Source organism: Xenopus laevis, chromosome 2S (assembly GCF_017654675.1).
Source record: "Xenopus laevis strain J_2021 chromosome 2S, Xenopus_laevis_v10.1, whole genome shotgun sequence".
Taxonomy (NCBI): Eukaryota; Metazoa; Chordata; class Amphibia; order Anura; family Pipidae; genus Xenopus; species Xenopus laevis.
This window is the reverse complement of record NC_054374.1, coordinates 42,169,708-42,192,145: the sequence shown is the minus strand read 5'-3', so window position 1 is coordinate 42,192,145 and position 22,438 is coordinate 42,169,708. Positions and strand designations below refer to the sequence as shown.

At 40.7% G+C, this 22,438-nt stretch overlaps 1 protein-coding gene across 3 annotated transcripts in view; it reads left to right on the top strand.

The window, feature by feature from the left end:
* The window catches only part of hsd11b1.S (hydroxysteroid (11-beta) dehydrogenase 1 S homeolog), a 51,590-nt gene extending 29,420 nt beyond the window's left edge, over positions 1-22,170 (top strand). For 2 of the 3 annotated variants that reach the window (XM_041583707.1, XM_041583708.1), the window contains exons 2-6: positions 14,383-14,513; positions 15,660-15,771; positions 17,518-17,703; positions 19,720-19,863; positions 21,141-22,170. In XM_041583707.1, coding sequence (XP_041439641.1) covers positions 14,383-14,513; positions 15,660-15,771; positions 17,518-17,703; positions 19,720-19,863; positions 21,141-21,367 — 800 coding nt within the window. In that variant the 3' untranslated portion in view covers positions 21,368-22,170. Of the gene's footprint in view, positions 1-12,270; positions 12,394-14,382; positions 14,514-15,659; positions 15,772-17,517; positions 17,704-19,719; positions 19,864-21,140 lie in introns of those variants that run through there. The other variant, XM_018249147.2, reaches the window with a different exon arrangement.
* The last annotated feature ends 268 nt before the right edge of the window (positions 22,171-22,438 follow it).

The window sequence follows — 22,438 nt, the reverse complement described above, 5'->3', positions numbered from 1 at the left end:
TAGACTTAGATGGTTGAACTTGATGGACGTGTGTCTTTTTTTCCCTCCATGAATATAGTGAGTGGTTGGGAGGGTAGAGTTGTGACAGACACTGTATGTATGGGGTCTTGCCCCACCAATGGATATTTTATCTGGTTTGAGATATGCGGTTTCAATGCAAGGCCAAGAAGTACTTGCACCCAAGTATCTACAGCCTTTCCCGGCGCCTACTCATCCTGCTATCTCTGCTCACAGACTGATACTGCTCCCCATTTCTGGAACTTACAGTAGTGCTCTCTGCATGAGCACTAAGGGGAGTGCTCTTGTGTTGGACCTTCATAAATGACCCCTTTTGTGTTTATACATTGCTGTTTTTTGTAAATGTGCCAGATCATTAGTACACAACAAAGTCTTGTTTATTTTTTAAAGATATCGTTTTTTTCATCTGTTTCCTGCTTTCTGTTATATTTGTGACCTTGTGTTTGTGTATGCAGTCACATTTATTCAGTACTGGTAAGGCTTAATTGGCTGGTTATCAGTTTACCTTTTAGTCCTTAGACAATTCTGGTGTACAATACTGTGCCCAGTGCCACTATTCCGATGGACCAGGACAGATAAAAGCTGGTTAAACATGACCAGATTTGGAAGTAGCAATGGGGACTTTCACACTGTGCAGTTTCACAGATTCTGACCATATATCTTAACCTAGGGGCTTATTTTCAGCAGACTGTCCTGCTATCAGGTAATCGCAGATGTTCTTTCCAAGGTTGAAATGATGTTTGCTGAAATACTGATTGGCAGCGTAGATAGCAAAGACCAAAGCAAAGTATTGCTGCAGTTCCTCTGCTCTTCCTGCAGTTGCAGTCAAACAATTGGTACAAGGAATATGGCCAGCCACATGGAAGGCCAGTCATATGGTATATGTCCAGTGGATGGCAGTGCAATGCAGTATGTATGTAATATGCTAGTTATGTAACGCTTAATGTAAACGGTGAATGTGACCTGCCCTATTTCAGGTTTATAATATATGGAAAGATATTCAAGCCTGGTTATTCTTATTATAGCAAATAGTGCCCTTCATTTACATTATGGTCTCTTCAGGTGCAACTCTTCTGCTCTACCGGGCCGGATTTCCATACTTGGCACCCCTAGGCCGCCAGGTCCTAGCGACTGTTGCTTTTACATACCCCTGCAGATGGGGCTCTTCTCAATAAACATTTAGCATATTCTTTTCTGTCAAAATTTGTGTTGGAATGGTGTCATTTCCAGCATGGCAAGGCATTAGTGTCTGATCAACTTGTTGAGCCCTGGAATAGCCTGCAGGTCAGGCAGCTGATATTTCCGGTGTTCCGTTACGTCAATACATAATTTTGGGAGCAAGTCATTAAAGCTGGGTGCTTTGGTGCACCTCGAAAAATGAGAAGGAACATCAGTGCGCCATGTAAGCAGGGCCGGATTTCTGTACTTGTACTTGCGCCAGGTCCAAGCGCCTGCTGCTTTATGCTCGCAAGCGCATAGGCTAATCGCTGGGGAGCTGCGGCTCCCCAGTGCTAAAATTTGCCGCCATAGGACCGGGCCATTGTGGCCTCGCCACAAATCTGGGCCTGCTCCTCTATATCTTAGGCTTAGCAGACCTACAGAGCAACGTGGAGCACATATACACTGGTACCCTGCAACACACAGACCATTCAGGAAGAGGGCCGTGCTGGCAGATTCAAGTGGCTCTGTCTTGTAAGGCTGCAGGGTGAGGAAAAGTGGAACAATCTTATGCATCATAACAGTAAATTACATAACCATGCTTTCGTAATGGCACAATTTGACTGTCTACAGGTGCCCTGACCTGGTATTATGCTGTTTACGTGAGTCACATTTATAGAATAGTCTGGGGATTACCAGAAAAATTATACATTTTGGGCCTGATTTAATAAATAAGTGGGTATAACAGGCCACACCCTGAGCAGATTATGTGGCCTCAAATGGAGTGGTGTAACTAGATATTACTGGGCCGCACAGCAAATTATTTTTGGCAGCACTTGGATGAAATAAAGTGCTGATGTGTTCGAGAAACATCTGAAAAAAAGTGCCCACATTACCTGGTGACCCAGACTAGTGATTCATACTGCTAAAAACCTCACACATACATTTTAATAAAAGCATCTGTCCCATAAGGTTGAAAGAGTTAGAGCCATGCATACCTATCATGGGCTATTAACTCACTCTTCTATCATTACGGCCTCATGTATTGATAATTTCCTTGAGGGGACTGATCATCCTGTAGTAGCCTCATGCTTTTCTGAGTGATCCCATACTTGGAGGGATGTGGGTTTAGCCTGGTGTTCCCTTCAAATCAGTACATTTATAAAATTGCTCTGCAGTTCAGTCAAATGGACATGCGTGGAGGGGAAGCTACTTCAAAGAATAAATGATGGTTTAGTATAAAACACCACTTTAGGTTAATTGCAATATATTCTTGAGAAGAAACATTCATTAATCATTTGATGAAATTGTAATTATTTAAAAAAAAATCACTATACAATATATTTTAGCATTTCTTACAGGTTTACCATGAAATAGCAATGTGAATATCTGTGGACACAGCACTCTCAGCTGGTCATTTATGGTCACTACCGTCAAAATATTAAACTTCATCCCTAGCAATAACCATTAACTGTATCACATTGTAAGGGTTTGTAAAATTCAGTGCCTTCATGTGCATTATTGAGAGCTGTAGGCAAGAAACTGGCTTGGATTGCACTATTAATTCCGTGGGTGGTCAGGACAAGATCATCAGGCACACTTCCTAACTCTTGTACCCTTTCCTACCTCCCTGAATGTTTTATACCAGATCTATATATATTTTTTTTTTTTAAATATGTTTTTATTGATTTTCAAAAGTGGGGGGGGGGTACAGAAAAAAGAAAGGAAAGGGGGAAGGGGGAAAGGTCAAAGCCAACGATATCATATCATGCAGTACAGAGGTATGAAAATGCAATACTTCATATCAGAACAGTACAGCAAAGTACACCCGCTAGAGATATCGCCAGTGACGTGCATTTAGGAGTAAATGACAAAGCCCCCCAGCCTGGGGAGGACCTAGTACATGGGTGTCAGGCAGGCCTAAGGATACATCAGAGTCACCCTTCTCAGGACGTAAAGAGTAGCGCATAGTCATCCGTCTCCCTGAATATCAACCATCTCAACCATACATCCCTATATTGTAAGTGTTGCTTACTAGAGAAAGTGGATAGCTCCTCGAATTTGGCAATTTCATTAACTTTCACGGCCCAATCTTTAACAGAAGGAGCCAGTGTTGGACTGGGGGGGGTCTGGGCCCACCGGGGCTGCCGCATCAAGGCTCCCCATGGCCCCCTTCAGCATACCTCCCAACTATCCCGTTTTGAGTGGGACAGGCCCGCTTTTGACAGCTCAACCCGCAATCCCGGATTTGTACAGATATTTCCCGAGTTTCTCTTTAATCTGCTGCACTGAACAGCCAGAAAAAGATACAAAGTTTCTAACTTAATTGGCTCTTGGCAAAGAGCCCAGAACACATACTTTTGTAACAAATTTAGATAAGATAAGAACAAAGACTCACAGCTTAAAGGACAATTCACCTTCATTAGCAAAACTGTTATAACATAAAAAACATAGATATGTGTTCAAACTTTCAAAACCTACCAAATGGACATGATAATTAGAGGGTGTGCCCACAAATGGGCATGGTCAAAAAATTGCAGTGCTCCTCGCGGCAAATCTTTTTGTCGCTCTTTCTGTTTCCAAAATGTTGGGAGGTATGCTTTAGGCCCCCCTCCCGAACCGCAAATTGCACTCTGCTCACCCAGCCTCCCCACCTGTGCTCGTCATTTCTTTTGGTTTTCATTTTTTATTATTTGTGGTTTTTGAGCTTTTTTATTTGGCAGCTCTTCAGTTTGCACTTTCAGCAATCTGGTTGCTAGGGTCCAAATTACCCTAACAACCATGCACTGATTTAAATAATAGATTGAAATATAGAGGACCTTGATAGAAATAGGAGTAACAAAAAGTAACAATAGCAATACATCTATGGCCTTACATATCATTTGTTTTTAGATGGGGTCGGTGACCCCCCATTTGGAAATTATTCAAAAACAATAAAAAAAAAAAGAAAAATGAAGACCAACTGAAAAGTTATCGAGAATGAGCCATTTTATAACATACTAAAAGTTAACATTAAGATGAACCACCTCTTTAAAGGGGTTGTTCACTTTTAAATTAACTTTTAGTATCATGTAGACATTGATATTCTAAGACCAGGCAGCAGTGATGGGCGAATCTGTGGCATTTGCGAAACGCATTGAAGTCAATGGGCTTCAATATAATTTCGACGCCCGTCAATTTTGATGCACGACTATTTGGTCCAAATGCATTAAAGTAAATGGACTTCTCAATAATTTTGACGTGCAACAATTTTTATACGCGTGTCAATCTTTTTTTGATGTGGCGGATTTTTCACAGACTAATTGTCGACCGCAGTTTGGCAAATTAATTCACTTGTGGAGAAACGTCAAAAATCAACGCAAATTAGTGCCTGGCGAATTTATTTGCCGTCACTACCAGGCAGTGGTTTTAACGAGTGACAGAAATATGAATAGGAAATACATAATACATAGAAAGATACATAATAAAAAGTAATAACAGCAATAGAATTGTAGCCTCACAGAGCTATAGTTTTTAGAAAAGAAAAATTCAGAAGCACATCAATAATTTGAGCTGTGTCAAAAGTGGCTTATTTAGCCCATATACATCAGCAAAAAGGGCAACAACAAGGTTTGATAAAGGGTCTGGTTGCTAGGTGCTAGCTCATATTGATGTGCTTCTGGATTTTTCTCTACTGATATACTGACGCCATTGCAAGGGAACGGTCTTCTGGTTAAGCACCACAAGTGTAACTTTTTTCAGCAGGTTGATCTTTCCATCATTGTGCAGAGCTATAGTTTTTGGCTGCCGGCGTCAGTGACCCTCTTTTGAAAGCTGGAAAGAGTCATAAAAGAAGGCAAATAATGTAAAAACTATAACAAAAATAAAAAAACAAATGCAAAGGAGTAGGCCATTCTCTAACATACACAAAGTTAACTTAAAGGAGAAGGAAAGCTACAAGACAGTTTATTGCCAACAGATTAGCCACAATAGTGCAAGCTAGAACGCTATATGTATTCTGCGGAATGCTTTACCATACCTGAGTAAACAGCTCTAGACACTGTCTCTGTTTGTTTAGGATAGAAGCTGCCATATAAGCTTGGTGTGACATCACTTCCTGCTTGAATCTCTCCCTGCTCACTTACAGCTCTGAGCTCAGATTACAGCAGGCATGGGAGTAGGGAGGGGGGAGAGGAGCAAACTGAGCATGCTCAAGCCCTGCACTGGAGGTTTATGCTGAAAACAGGAAGTCTGATACAGAAGTCCATGTGTACACAATGAAAGGAAAGAAATGCAGTGTTTCTTTTGACAGAGAACTTAGAGCAGCATTACTTTGAGGGTTTACTGGTGTGTTTATATAGACCTTTCTGATAAAGCTTACTTAATTTTAGCCTTTCCTTCTCCTTTAAAGGTTTACACCCCCTTACCTCATTTATAATTCATACCATGTGTACAGTACACATCCCCTTTCCTGCATTTTACCCCCAACTCCACTGTATCCGTAGTGACATTCTATGTAAATGCTTCTACAAAGATATCATCCACCTGAGGTATATATTGACTTTGTGAAGGGGACATAAAACTTGACAGACAGGTATAACATTTGATTATGAGCTTTTTGATAATGAGAACTACCAATAGATGGCACTGTAATGTTACACTTGACAGGTTTATATACTGGTTGACTCAGTAACTTGATGGAAGACCTGAAAAGTTACTGTTGCTCAGGTTGCTCCAATAAAGGCTTTTAAAAAAATGTTAGTTTACAGTGCTATCGGCAAATATTTTAGGAAAGTGCCAGTGGGCAGTAAACAAATACCCTTTCTAAAGGATAAAAAATTTCCTTCCACATTCCAAAAATATAAAAGCATGTAAATTGGCTCCTTGTGAAACTGACCTTATTGCGAGGGTATATGTGTGTGTTATTGATTTATAGGCCATGATTTTTAGTATATGGTAGACCTAAAGCAACTGGACGTTTTCTTGAAAAATGTCACTACTCTTCCAAATTGCTTCTTCAGTTCAACTGTGTGGTAGGGAATTCCACGGCTTGGTTTTAAAGAGGTGTAGAGGAGGCTACTTGTGCCAATCTGTAAATTTCATCATAACTTTGCATGTGACATAACTTGCCATCAACATATAATGCCACTTTGACATCCTTGTCCAGGCAGTTTCTCAGCAATTAGTACTTCCAGTCATGTAGATTGAAAAAAAGAACACCTTTCTCAATGAGGTACCATTGTAACTGGATCACAGAGTTTCAGATAAAAAAACAATTGAAAAGGTTCAACCCAACCGGCTTCTTCTTTCTTCAAATTGCCCGGGGTAGACGCATGCACAGTAGAATGAAAAAGCTGACTTTTTAGTTAAAGTTCGGCTTCTAACAGAAGAAGCCAGAAGATGAGCGCTCTGTGGTGCTCGCTGGAATAACCCCGGGCCGGTGCAGTTTTCTGCTGATAGAAGCACTTGCCCGGGGTAAGTAAATACATTCACTTGGAGGTGCCTAACATTTGGCACCTTCAAGTGGTAAACGACTTTCCTTCTTCTTTAATAACAGTGTCCACAAAATGCTATCTGCCTGCTTGCTGTGCTGAGACTTTTCTCCTTTGAAAGGCTGCCCCCACGGCTACATAGCACCATATTTATATACAATACTATATTACAAAAGAAAAAATGAAACCGCACTCCTAGGACTTTAGTGAAAAACACATGGCAGGTTTATTTAAACGTTTCGGCTACTGCACTCGAGCCGTCTTCAGGAAGTGAAACCCCTAACCCCAACCACCACCTTTAACCCCAAAATTGGCGCCAAAATGCAGTGTGACATCATCATTACACCTATCAAAACATTAAAAGACATCTTTGTGAATAATATAATAAAAACGATGCAATATAGATGTAGTGATAGCATGTGTAAACAAAATGTGTGCGCTAACACGGGGCTCGTAGAGAGCCTACGTGTGACTCATCAATGAAGTGACCCGTTATGTGATTAGAAAGGTGAGTGACAGCAACCACCCCCATTGTCGGATCCATAGGGGAGTATCGATAGTTCCTTGTTCATTACACAGGAGGACGCACAGGCACATACCTTCTTGCATTTTCGCCCCTTAGACAGTGGTCGGACCAACTCACCGTACCCCTACTCCCTTTCATCGATCGCCTAGGTCAGCTGCCAAGCGAAAGCCCTTCGAGCACATACTACCTTTCCGTCGGCTCGCTGACAGTATCTAGGACACACCTCCCGATACGTCACCGTGAGAGGGGTTCCCTGCTGTCAGGCCGAGTCTGGACTGTCAGTTTAGGTGCAGCGTCACGCTTAGTCCTTCCCATATTTAGACGTCACTCATCACAGGCAAGCCCTATTGGGAGCGCCAAGCCTGGTATAGTTCCTGGCCTTCGCTCACCAATTTTGCGGGTACCATGGCACTGTGTCTGCGATTTGATCGCTTTTAGTGAGTGTCTGTCATACATGGTAATCCCAAACAGCGTAGTAGTGCTGACCTTCTGGGCCATTTCTCGCAGTTACCTGACCATTTGCCGAAGCCTGCTAGGGATTATAAGGATGGTTGGTCCGTCGCTCTGCCGAGGGCCGACCTACTGACACTGTGGTCCATCTCTGGTATGGCAGGGGGGATAGGCATGTCAAATTATATTAAAGAGGTTGGAAATAATCACATTATAATGGCTTAAAGAAACAGAGGCGCAAATTCTGTCGGAGCTGGTGTTGCTAGGGAAGCACCCCCTAGTTACACGACAAAATAAGTAAAAAAAAACATTGTTATATACCAAAAATAGCATGCAAAAGAAAGACAAGCAACATGTTAGCTAACTGTCCATCATCCAAGTCAGTCTATAGGGCGGCATTGTATAACAAAAGAAACATGGTTCGTAAATATAATTCAAGCACACGGAAGTATGTATAATTTCGCCCGTGTATTCTAGAAGGCTAGGTCCATGGCTTCCCTAGACAAATACTCATATAGACAGAATGGGTGGAGCATGTTAAGGATTAGTAAAAAGGGGACATTGGTAGGGTCTCATTTAGACCTTTTGTTGTCAAGGTTTCCAACTTGAAGATCCAAAGGGACTCCTTTTGTAGAAGTAAAAGGTTCCTATTGCCCCCTCTCTTGAGTGGAGGCACATGATTAATAATCATGTGTCTGAATTGGGGGAGCGTGTGGTTCATCGCCAGCCAATGCTTGGATACTGGCTGGTCCGCTTTGCCATTGGTTAATACATTCCTTATCACACAGCGCTGATTGTTCATACGTTCACGGTAGGTTGTGGAAGCTTTCCCAACATAATGCAGACCACACGGACACCAGATCATATATACCACATGGTCCATAGTGCACGTAACCCGGTGGTTGATTTTAAATTTAGCTCCAGTTCGTGGGTGAGTGAAATGAGTGCCTTGTAGCATTCCACTACAGGTACAACAATTAGCACATCTATAGCATCCATTTTTCAAAGGTCTTTCCAACCAGGTCATCTTTGTTGCAGCATTCTTGGATAAATCCTTGACCACTGTCGCTAAGATTCCGCCCTCTCTTGTAAGCCACCATGGGGTCCCTGTTGCCGAGGAACGGTAAGTTGGCATCAGTATTAATGATCTCCCATCTCTCTTTTAAGGCTTTCTTGACGTGAAGACTGGCATCTGACCATTCTGTCAAAAAAATGATATCAGGGGTGGTCTTGGAAGTAGACCTCTTATGTTGTAGAAGTTCCTCCTGAGTATGGGATTTCGCTCTCTCTAGTTGAGCTTGTATCATTGTGTCCGTGTAACCTCTGGAAGCAAACTGTTGTGCCAGGGTCTTAAGTTGTGACTCGGCTCTATCCCGGTCAGCGTTATTTCTAATAATCCTTAGAAACTGGGAATACAGGACCCCCCGAGACATATGAGATGGATGATGTGAGTGTGCATGTATCAGACTATTCCTGTCTGTAGGCTTCTTATATAAAGTCGTGCCCAGTCTGTCACCATCTATAAAGATACTGATATCTAGAAAGTTGATCCGTTCTGCATCATATGCCATGGTCAATCTGATTGGCGAATTTAAACCATTTAACTCTTGGTATAGCCCTGACAGTTCGTTTTCAGTCCCTTCCCAGATGAAAAGCAGATCGTCAATATATCTTTTGTAAAAAAGAATTTTGGTGCCTCCCCTGGGTAGCAAAAAATCCCTTTCATATTGTTGCATGAACAGATTTGCAAAAGAGGGGGCTACGTTAGACCCCATTGCATCCCAGAGGTCTGTAAGAAAAAAGCATCCTTAAAGGTAAAGTAGTTGTGTGAGAGTATTAAGTCAAGAAGTGATATTAAAAATCAACAGGGGGTATCCCATGTTGGCTGTCTGCTAGTGCCGACCTACACGCTGCAATCCCACTGTCATGGGGGATCACAGTGTATAGGCTGGAGACATCCATAGTGACCAATAGGCTCCCTGGGGGGACACTAATTTCATTCAAAAGAGTCAATAAATGTGTCGTGTCCCTGATGTAGGAATCCATCCCCTGTACCAGTGGTTGTAGGAAGGAGTCCAAATACTGGGCGACCGGTTGGAAAAGTGACCCCATAGCCAAAATTATTGGTCTGCCGAGCGGTTTTGACAAAGATTTATGGATTTTCAGTAACGTAAAGATGTACGGTACCTTGGGGAAATCAGTAGTTAGGAATTTGTGTGTCCCTGATTCAATCCACCCAGCGTCCAGGGCCATCAGGATCAGGGAGTCAAGAGTTTTTTTGTATTTGACGGTGGGATCCCCCGGTAAGCGTGTGTAAGTCCTAGAATCTTTTAATTGTTCCAACAGCTCACATTCATAGTACGTCAAGTCCAACAGGACTATCGCGCCCCCTTTGTCAGCTTGTCTAATTATTAGTGATTTGTCTGCTCTCAGCGTCTTCATGGCTTCCCTTTCACCCTGAGTCAGGTTGGAGTAATTTTGTAGCTTGTTCTGGTGTATTGTCGTACTGTCCTTAGTCAATTGGTGCGTAAATGTAGTAATCGAGGGGGCTGTATTTGGAGGATCAAATGTGCTTCTAGCTTTAAACTGTGGAGGGGGTTCCCGTTGTTTGTCTTTATAGTAGTCACATAATTTTAACAGTCTCTTAAACTTGTGAATGTCCTGATATACCCCAAATGGAGTTGAGTGGTTGGTGGGTACAAACTTAAGGCCTCTGTTAAGTAAGCGGGATTCCCCCATAGTTAGCTTGTGTTGGGAAAGGTTAACCACTATGTTTTCCTCCTCTCCCTGCGTGGTGGTTTTCCTACAATGTTTTTTGCCGCCCCTCCTTGTCCTCCCTTGTCTACCCCTTCTATGTCTTGGAGGGCTGCGGTAGGGGTCCCTAAAAAAGGTTTTGGGCCGCTGGATTGAGTTCCCTGGTCTGAGTCTGTGGAATCACCCGAGCTGTCGACAGTGGTCAATGCTAATGATTTGTGTCTGTGAACAGGCCTTCTCCTATTGTCGTCTGGGATGCCTAGAAGCCACCTATAGACTTTCTTCTGTCTATAGTCTTCTTTGACAGTTGTCAGTTTTTTCTCTTTAAAAGAAGTTAATTCCTGTCTGTACTTATTTACATTGGACTCAATGTTTTTAATCCAATCAATAGATTTATCCTGGGACAAAGACAGCAAATGGTGTGATTCAAACTCGGTTATTTCTTCTCGGGTCGATTTTAGTTCTTTGCCGACAAACTCAACGACCAATAGTAGTAGGTCAGAGGAACATTTGTTCAAAATTTTGCACCATTTGCTGCAAAAGTCCGCATTGGAACGCCCTAAGGTGGGAACATTCCTTACTCTAAAGCCCCTGGGAATCAACTTCTGCCTATGGTAGCCAGACAGATATGTGCCATGCAAAAACAAATCAACTTCTCTTTTCTTTAGATTAAGTAAATTATGGTACAAGTCTCGAGGGGTCCTACCAGAATCAGTGGTGGAAGGGAGGTCTGCAAACAGGATGCGGTCAGCGTCCTCAGAAGTGAAGGTGTGGACTCCTAAAGTATCCACTTCGATGTTAGTCAGTGTGTCCTCCATTCTTAGGTGAATCCTCCTGGTCAGGTAGTTGCTGGTGTTGTGGGTGTAGAATTCCTCTTAAGCAAAAATAAATCAAACAAATACAAAGTATCTTCATGTTACTAAAAGTGCCACCAGAATAGAAACACCTACTGACCCCCAAACACTATAGAAGTGTTTCTGAGGTAAACACACCTGTTTTATCAGTGCAGGGCAACAGCACATTATGGTTTAATTACTTTAAAACACTATCTTTTTTGGTGTTACTGTTCCTTTAATCCAGGGCCCTTTTAATATATGGGCAAAAGGTAATTTTAACCAGGAAACGGCGTTCAGCCCTGGTATAACTGTTGACTGATGCATCCCCCAGAAATGGCAATCCCCTAATTATAATAAAATGGAGGCACCCTACAACATAACAGTTTTCATTATTTTTATAAATTAGTTTTCAGGGCTGTTTTTCTAGAATGGTGCGCCTGGAACCCTGTACCTACTTCACTATAAATGCAGACCATTGTTTTATTGCTTGCCCTATTATATTCCAGTTCATCTGCTTCAGCCTAACTGGCCTTCAAGTTGTTGCCCTATCCACTTCTTCAGGCACATTTCTGGTTATGATTTCCCTTTGTTGCATGTGTTTTTGATATTTGAGTGTGCGTTTGTATCATTTGCACATTTAGTTGTATAATTAAGAAATGTACTAAATAATGGATACCCTGTTGCATCAAATACAATTAAGGGGTGTCTGCACTGTTGGAGACAAACAAACTGGTAGCTAGCTGACAACTCTGATCTTTCTTTTTCTTATTCTATTTTATACATTTGTATTAAATGTTACATATGAAATATACTTTCCATTAATGCTGCCCTAACCATTAATTGTTGCTGTGCTATAGCTCTCTGTAACTGTGACATCTAACTTCATACACTTCTGCATACAGTATTGTAGGCAGACTGTAACAGAACTGCCTTTGGCCTTTCCAGATAAGAAATGGCCAATCCCTATAAGTTTCCAGCTCAGCAGTCTGCCTCCACCCTCACCCTACTGGTTAGAATGAACAGCAATGCTTTCCCTATCAATTTCAAATCTTCAAGCTCTTCCTGCTACATTCCAGTCTCTCTGTGTTGTTCGCAATGGCTTTGCTCAAAGTGCTTGTTGCTTTTACTGGAATCTTTCTGGCTGTTTATTTTTATTCAGCAGGAGATGTGTTTGAACCAGGTGAGTATTTCAAATGTATTTTATTTATGGCCACCACAATCAACATCAACTCTGTGCATGCCAATTATGCTTTAGAAGAAGATTAGATTGTAAGATCAAAGCATTTAGGTTCACCTTGCTTCTTTATCGCTTAATAGGTGCACTTAATCTACATAACTGTATATATTTAACTGTTATATTGGTACACACACACATACACACACACACACTTCTAAACCAATATCTGTCACAAAGCTGATTCAATTAATGAATTTGTGGTTTGTGGTTAAAAGGGTTAAGAAGGGGTAGAAATGCTGAACATTATGTTTTGGGATTCTGTACCAGCCCTAGGGGACTACATCTTTTTAGCAATCCGTGAATCTAAAGATGCCCCCATCTTCTTTTCTGCTGCTTCATAGCGCATGCTTTAGGCTGCTGTAAGTTACCTAAACTTAGCTAATTTGTCTTGTTTCACTTTGACAAAAATTCACAAACCAGCAAAAAGTCTAAAAAAATGCTTTGAAGTCAATGGGCAGTTTTTCCATGCAACATTTTCCAAACCGTACACATTTTTTTACTATACATCTATGGGTGTTTTTGCACAGCAAAACCTTGAGAAAAATTTCACCCATAACTGTAAACCTAATTTCTGCCTGATGATGTGCGATGACCCCAAAGCTTTTCAACAGCTGCCCAGAGCACACTGAGCATGTGCGTGTTGCTGACACTGCTAACAATATCCAAAATGGTGTCCCCCTGTGCACAACTTTGAAGACCTGTATTATTATTGTTATAGAGATTTTGAAACCTTAGACTGATGCAGTACGTTGGTTATATAAAACACGACATTTCTACCCAGATTTGTTTTTAGTGTTTATTCTCCTTTAGGCACTGCTTTAGGCTAAAGTCACATGTTTTTTTCTCTGCAAGTGCCAAACTGCTGTCATCCATAGGCAAATATCCATCTGTGGGTGCTCACATGGGGCCAGAAAATACAAAACTTTTTTGGACTGTGGATTGGTGTCTTCTCTGGCAGCAGATTTATGCCAGTGGGGGGGAAAACACCAGTCTTTTAAGAAAATTATTTGGGAAACTTGTTTTACGTGCATACAGTGTATTGAAAATGGGCATCAGTCAAAATCCCCACTGTCTCTTTATAATTAACAGTGCATTGTCTCTGTCGTGCAATATTATTACATGGTTCTATTCTTTCGCTATGTAAAAGCCAGCTATCTCATCCTTGAGCAAGCGTTGTCACCTTTAACACAATCACTATGATATTGTTTTGGCCTGCTTTTGTTCACCTTGAAACTTGTGGGCTTTAACAGAATATATTTGCATCGTTAAAGATTTATTATGTATCTAGTAAGTTATTAACATGAACTCGTCCTCTCCAAACTGGTTAAATAAGAACACTCTTCAATACACTGGGAATGTTGCAAGTTTATTATAAATATAATTTTGTAAAATGTTTTTTATGAGAATCCCTCAATCTGCATTTATGCAATTTTTTTAAAGACTAAAAGAAGAGGACAGGTAGAAATATTTTTTTTGTGTGGTTACAAAGATAAAATTACTGAAGCCCTGGTGACATTAGTTCATATTCATAAACAAAGCAAAAATTACTCTACTCAAGCATAATGTACAAATTGCAAAAAATAGGAAAAAAGGCTTATTTTGCAATCTGAAATCATCCCTGTGTGCTGTTTCCTGAGGACCTTTGTAGGTAGCATTGCTTACGTTATGGTAAACAGATGGCACATCTGAAATTGGAAGTTTTAAATGTGCAAATTAGGGAGAGGCAGGTAACAGTAACAATCAGGCACTACCTTGCATGCATTTTTAACCTGGTGAGATTCTGCACCCCTTTACACTTAAGCACTTGTGCCTCTACTATCAAGAAAGGCGTTGGACATCACATAAGGGGTTTTAACACTTTAACCAACTATCTTGTAGGTTTCTTTTACATATATTTGCTACATACAATGACCATCTGCATCTTTTTTTTAGCTATGCTTAAGGGTAAGAGAGTAATAGTCACAGGAGCAAGTTCAGGCATCGGAGAGCAGATGGCATATCACCTGGCCAAGATGGGGTCTCATATTCTAATCACAGCAAGGACAGAAGAGAAACTTAAGAAGGTAAGTATGCCCTATATGTGACTATTATTACTACTATTAAAGCAACTACTGTTTGGAAATGTATATCATCTTTTGTGTACAAGATGCATCACAAAAAGCTTTGCTCTTGCAAACAGAAAATCAGCATGCATTGCATTTGCAGTTGCCACAAATCATACTGTTTCCTAAATATAATCCAAACAAAAACAATGATTCTTGTTCCATAAAGTTAAATGTAGCCACTAGCCAAACCAAATGTTCTGCATCTGTGAAGTTGGTAAAGAAATTTACTTTAAGTGTGATGGCAGATGGGGAGAGTTAACGCCCATGGTTAATTTTATGCAGGACTGTCATCAGTACAAAAAATTTCTGGGCCCCCTGGGCTCTGTCCACAACCACAGGCCCCTCCCCAGACCCCACACAACAGTAAAGAATCCACACAAAACATGGGTGCTAAAACATGAATGCTATTGGTGGCCAGGTTCCCCCGTACAAGTTAAAAAATTGCAATTGGTGGTCAGGGCCCCCCATAAAATTTAAAAACCTGCACTGGTAGCCAAGACTGCCCTCCTACAAGTTAAAAAAAAACCCACTGGTGGCCAGGGTCCCCCCTACAGGTTAGGAAAAAAAACTATTGGTGGTCAGGGGACCCCCATAAAAGTTAAAACATCTTCATTGCTGGTCAGGGTCACCCCAACAAAAACTTTGGTGGCCAGGGGGCAATAGCAGATTAAAATAAAAAAAATGGTGGCCAACGGATTAATTAAAGAAACATAATATTGGTGTTCAGTGGAACTTACCTTAGGTTCTTCTTCCTTGTCCTCGGCAATGGCAGCTTTTTTGGTTTTCTTTGACGGATAGTAACATGGGCAATGGCTTTAAAACTAATTTTCTTGATAAATTATAACTAGTCAAATTTGGAATTTATGGTTTAAAAAAACTCGCCTCTAATGTACAAGAAAATCTAGTTTAATAGAAAATCATGTTAACATTAAATAAAACCAATAAGATAGTTTTGTTTCCAATATCTTAGTTTGCATCACATACAAGGTACTGTTTAATTATTACAGAGGAAAAATAAATCATTTGGATTATTTGGATAAAATTGGGAGCAAGCCTTCTCATAATTTGATTTTCTTTATTAGTTCTCAATGCATTCCATTTTAGGTAGTTGCGCAGTGTACACATCTGGGAGCTGCCTCTGCCCATTATATTGCTGGCAGCATGGATAACTTGACATTTGCAAAGCAGGTAGTACACAAAGCTGAGAACCTATTTGGTAAGTAATAGTTTGAACATGCTAACATTAAAAAAAAATTATAATATATTTTAACACATAGAGGGAACAAAAAATATGTCTACACAGGGGGACATATAGGAATGCTTGAGCCTTTAGCTACGGCTACTACAACAATGCAAGAGTTCTTAAATACTTGCGTTGTTTCTTCATTCCAATACCTCAGCTTCCTGCCAATTGTTTTAGGAGCTTTTTATTTTTAAAAAAAAATCAGTTTGGGAAAAAAACAAGCAACAGGAAGCCAAGGCATACCTCCCAACATTTTGGAAATAGAAAAAGAGGCAAAAAGATTTGCAGTGGGGCGAAAATGTTTTGACCAGTCCCATTTTTTGACCACACCCCCTATTTACTATGCACATTTTACAAAACTGTTATGAACATTTGAACACATTTTTAAGGTTTTTATGTGTTATTACAGTTTTGCTAATGAAAGTGAATTGCCCTTTAAGCTGCAAGTCAGTTTCCCCAAGAGACCTGCTTATCTTAATTTTGACTATATACTAAAACAATCCCATCCAGGGACAACAGGCAGGCATAGACTGGGTCTAACTATTTTTTTTATTATGATTTTTATTGAATTTTGTTTTTTGTTACATAGAAAGGAAAACAATATATAGTAACACAATTTAGAAGGAGATTGTAAAGTGTCATGTAAAGTGCAGTTATGCTGAAATATCTTATGAACCCATAGTGAGATAAACATTTATTGAGTCTAATTATTATGTTATTCTTTTACCAAAAATATTGAGGTTGAACTTATATAATGAATTTGGGCTAAGAGTGCAGACTGCCAGCTCTAACTTTACATCCAAATTGTGTGTAATTTTCATTTGTGAACTTGTGACATGAACTATGTGAGGTCCAAAAGGCTGTCAAATCAGGTCATCATTAGACTGAAGAATACAAAACAAAACAAGAAGAGAGTTATATGGAGGAAGATTACAATCCATATTATTATGGTGCTCAATTTGGCACTTCTGCTACTGGCACTCACTTGAGTGTGCAAATAACATAATTTTTTTATTATAGATCCCGCAAACAGTTAGGGTTTTTAGGGCAACCCACTTCTTTAAATGCTCTGAGGGCAGTGGCTCATGGAACGATTTGTTGCCCGCAGCCGCATCAAAAATATTGTGGGCTATATATCTTCCCGCATGCCATTACCCTGAAAAATACAAAACAAATGCATCAGAGATATAGCACAAGCATTAGGAGTGTCCAAATGAACAATCTGGTACCTTCTTAAAAAGAAACAATGCACTGGTGTGCTCAGCAATGCCAAAAGGCCTGGAAAACCCTGGGTGACAACTGTAATGGATGTCACAGAATTCCTTCACAAAATCCAGCCAAGTCAAAAACATGCCCAGGTGGTAGGTGAAGTACTGTCAAAGTTACAAGTTGATCCAGGGAATGGTCCGATTGCCATTTTGTAGACAAGAAATAATTGTTTCCCCCTTTGATGCAAATTGGAGAGGCTTCAAATGTTTTTTTTTTTTGCCTTCCTCTGGATCAACTAGCAGTTAGGCAGGTTAAAATAGAGTTAAAAGATTGATGGACGTGTGTCTTTTTTCAACCTAACTTACTATGTTACTATTTTACAATCAAGAGAAAACTTCAAGAAAATAATTACAAAGGGTTTAGAAAAAAAATTGTTTTCTAACGTTCCTGTAAAAGCCATATTTTTGTTTGAATCAAGTACTAATGCCTTTTATTTTTTTTTCTTTATAGGTGGGTTAGACATGCTTATCTTGAATCACATTGGTCACACATACTTTGGTTACTTTGATGGCAACGTGGATCATGTAAGAGATCTATTAAAGATCAATTTCCTGAGTTACGCTACCATGACAGTAGCAGCTCTTCCGATGCTGAAAATAAGCAATGGGAATATTGTGGTTGTCTCATCAGTTGCAGGTTAACTAAAACTTCCTCTTGTTAAATTACTGTTGTGAATTCTGTAGCAGAGTAGCAATAAGTAACCACACTCCTGAAATCTTCACTTATACTTACTGTAGCTGCACCTGTCAAATTGTCCCTTGTAACTGTAGTTTTTATGAAATGTTATTACGAAAGTAACAGCTATTCATACTCTTGCTCAGTTCTTCATGATTCCTATTGCAGTTGGTGTACCTGCCTCTGTCAGAGGGCTGTTAAGATGTTATATTGTTTAAGAGAAAGTACCTTTACTGAATGCAACTGATATATATATATATATATATATATATATATATATATATATATATATATATATATATAGATGACTTTCCATAGGCAATTAAAGGCAAAATCACTGGGGAGAAGGGTAGAACATTTTTTGACAGTGCATCTAATTGCTAACCTGCTACCCTACTATCCTTACCTTAGGGGGAATGAGGACCGTCTAGGTAGGAATGGATTTAGGCCAGGCCCCCCTTCCCCCATAATGTGCCCGTGTTTAGCATCCCCCAACCCTTCCCAGCTAGCCCCTCAGGTAGAACAAAGGAAGGGGCCAGCCACGGCGGGAAAAAAGTGGGCGGGTTGGGGGAGGAAGCAGAGGAGGAGCATGGGGCAGGTCAGAGTTTTTAAGGGGATGCTGTGGTGATTTTGCTCATACTTACTTGTAAAAGGCGGTCACTGAGTGCGCCCGGCCCCGTGATCCCTGCTTCAGGTTTTTTGGAAACTTTTTGGGCAGGAGCCCACGTTTGGAGAATGAGAGCCGCAGCTGGGGTCAGGGTGTACCTAAACTTTGATTTTTAACTGTTAAATAAAGCTTGTGACCTCCACAGATTTTTGCCATAATATGTCTCTGTGTTTTTTATTGAATGTAAAGGTGCAGATTGGGGGGATAGGGGGTTCCTTGGCCTAGGGGGAATGAGGACCATCTAGGTAGGAATGGATTTAGGCCAGGCCCCCCTTCCCCCAAAATGTGCCCGTATTTAGCATCCCCCAACCCTTCCCAGCTAGCCCCTCAGGTAGAACAAAGGAAGGGGCTAGCCACGGCGGGAAAAAAGTGGGCGGGTTGGGGGAGGAAGCAGAGGAGGAGCATGGGGCAGGTCAGAGTTTTTAAGGGGATGCTGTGGTGATTTTGCTCATACTTACTTGTTTTTTGTTTCCCACCCTCCCTCCCTAGGTAAGGTGGATTTGGTCGAGAACAAGGTGCTCCAGGGTTGTTACAACCGATTGCCTATTTGGGGTCAGGAAGGAATTTTTCTCTTAGCACTAAATTGGCTGAAAAGTGCTAGAGTTTTCGCCTTCCTCTGGAGTACCATTATCTGTGGTGGTCAAGGCATCAGTGCGGCTCTAGGTCTACGAAGTGGTTATAGTGCAGGCCTACCTTTGGTGAGTCACGAGTGTGCATCAGACTGGGACTGCACGGTCTTCTCTGATGCATGCAAGTGACTGGGTTAGCGCCATTATGCACAACGAGGGAGCAGGGGGATGGGCAAAAAGGCGGTCACTGAGTGCGCCCGGCCCCGTGATCCCTGCTTCAGGTTTTTTGGAAACTTTTTGGGCAGGAGCCCACGTTTGGAGAATGAGAGCCGCAGCTGGGGTCAGGGTGTACCTAAACTTTGATTTTTAACTGTTAAATAAAGCTTGTGACCTCCACAGATTTTTGCCATAACATGTCTCTGTGTTTTTTATTGAATGTAAAGGTGCAGATTGGGGGGATAGGGCGTTCCTTGGCCTATGCTATTTTTTCCTCTGTTCCCAAGCATCCTCTGATGCACATTTTCATGAAGCAAGTGCCAGTACCTTGCCTCATGAAAATGTCTAGCAGAATGTTGATTGAAATACTTTTACATCATTGCATGAGCAACTGATTGGCCACAAAATATCATTTTGCTATTAGCCTATTATCACTTGCCATACATCATATATACCAACATACTTCTGGCTGTGGGGGGCTTTTCTACCTGTGTATATGTTAATGGACTATATTATGTTATCCAGGTAAAATTGGACTCCCTCTAACTGTGCCATACTCTACTACCAAATTTGCACTGGATGGATTTTTCAGCTCATTGCGAATGGAGTTTATCCAGCAAAAGACTAATGTTTCCATAACACTATGCATCATCAGCTATATAGACACAGGTAAGATAAACTATAGACTATAGATTAAAGTGAGAATGGAAGGTTTAAACACTGCTGGAAACCTCATTTTGGAAAATAGCTAATCCTGCAGCCTGGGCACTTTTTTCTAGAGTGCTGTACACCCATGTTTGATCCATTTTCCAAGGATCCCTTGTGCTGGCTTTGGCAGGTAAAAAGAATAGTAATGTTGACCTGTTTAGGGCAGCACAGGGGACACTCGGGAAATGTATTAAACATGTAAAGTAATATAAATATAATGCAGTGTTGCCCTGCACTGGTAAAACTGCTATGTTTGCTTCAGAAACACTACTATTGTTTATATAAATAAGCTGCTGTGTAGCGATGGGGCAGCCATTCAAAGGCTCAGGTTACACAGCAGATAAACTCTGTAGAACATAATGGTGTTATCTATTATCCACTATTTAACCTGTGCCATATAGCCTTTTTTAAATGTTTTGCCATTGCTACATACAGTAGCAGTTTGTTTATATGAACTATAGTCGTGTTTCTGAAGCAAACACATCAGTTTTATCAGTGCAGGGCAACAGTACATTATATTTTCATTACTTCAAAACACTTTCTTTTTTTGGTGTTACTGTTCCTTTAAGCATGTCTGTGCTTGTGTGACTGCAGGGCTGTGATTGGCTGTCCCCTTCCTACTGTGCTTCTGGCAGGGATCGTAAGGACACACCCACCCCTCATTTGCAACAAGTGCAGTGATCATATCAGATCTATAGGGAGCTCCAATAAAGGGGCTGTTTTTAAAGAAAATGTAAATTTTTTGTCCAATGTGAGCAGTAACATATATTATTCATAATTGCCTACAAGACTGTTGGTTTTTTTGTTATCTTATATGTCTCCTTTAATATGTAGGAAAAAATATATAAAATGAATAAATAATGGATTTAAATTGGAAAGTGCTTAGACTTGCACTCTCATCAATTTTACATTCAATTAAAGGTTTACGTTTCCTTTAACTATGTAAATATATATATATTGAATATAATGGCATATTGTCCTTTTACAGCATAGCACTAGGCGTAATGCTTACAGCATAGCACTAAGCTGTAATGCTTAAAAAATAAGTGCTACATTTTCTGTGAACTCCAGAATTTGTTGTGTGCACTACCATGGTAAATGTGCACATTCAAATATATATATTTTTATATATAACTTAGAGAGAGCATTGACCGCTGTGTCAACTGTACTGTATGCAAAACAGAAACTCACATTTTACTGGAATAGAGTTTATGATGTTCTTTACTTTTGCCTTACAGACAGCGCCCTAAAAACTGTGTCAGGTGTAATCCAACAACCAGCAGCTCCTAAAGAAGAGTGTGCACTGGAAATCATAAAAGGGGGATTTCTCAGAAAAAGGGAGGTTTACTATCAATATCATGCCACCAAAATCCCACTTCTTCTTAGAGACTGGGCACCAGAAATATTACAGTCTCTTCTTCTTATGAATTATAACATGGACAATTTTCAGAGGAAAGAAGTTTAGATCAGGCACAAAAAAGATAACACACACACACTCAAAAATGGAAATATCTGCTAGGACTAGCACACCATGATTGACTTAACATGACGTTTTAAAAATATCACAGAAGTGATAAGCAAACACTATGGGGCTGATTCAATAAAATAGCTAATAAATAGGGATGAGTGAATTGTTTTGCCAAGTTTCGCCGCTAAAATGAAGCCCATAGATTATAATGGGTGAAAAAAATTGTCGTGCGTCAAGAATTTGTCACGCAATTTGTCCGCTCCAAAAAAATTGTTGCCCTTAAACTTCAATGCATTTTGGCAAATTTTCTTGTTTTCCGAATTTTTACCGAAACTGGTCAGATTTGCCCATCACTTGTAATAAACTGCACAAGAGCAGTTATCCACACCAACCATTTAGATCTCTGCTTCCAACTTGTACTAGACTGTTCAAATTAATGGTTGCTAGTTGCACTTTTGTAATTTTGCACCTGTTTTAGAAAATGAGCAAATGTATGCTAATGGGCACAAAGATAACAACCATGAAAGTGCAGTTTACTTGGTGCTTACATCCTGTGCTTTGATCAACTAGCTGCAAATTGCCCCATGGAGCTGGTTGTGGAATGGCATGCTGTAAAGAACATGCAAAAGTATATCATGGGCAGTCCCATGGGCAAAGTGTTTGCTCCTGGCAGCTGCAGAACCAGTACAGTGAAACTGAGGCACTGTGAGTAAAAGCCATAGAGCAATGCACATTTTTTATGAACTTTTTTTCACTCTTTAGGGCTAGTCCACACGGGGAGATAGCGACGCGTTTGCGGTCGCGGCGACAAAGCGCCACGACAGTCGCCGCGACCGGCGCAGGCGACAGTTTTGTATGGGCGCCTATGTAAAAACGCCTGTGCTAACCACACGAGGTGATGCGCTTTTCAACAGTCGCCTGAAAAAGCCTGGCGAGGCATTTTCAGGCGACTGTTGAAAAGCGCATCGCCTCGTGTGGTTAGCACAGGCGTTTTTACATAGGCGCCCATACAAAACTGTCGCCTGCGCCGGTCGCGGCGACTGTCGCGGCGCTTTGTCGCCGCGACCG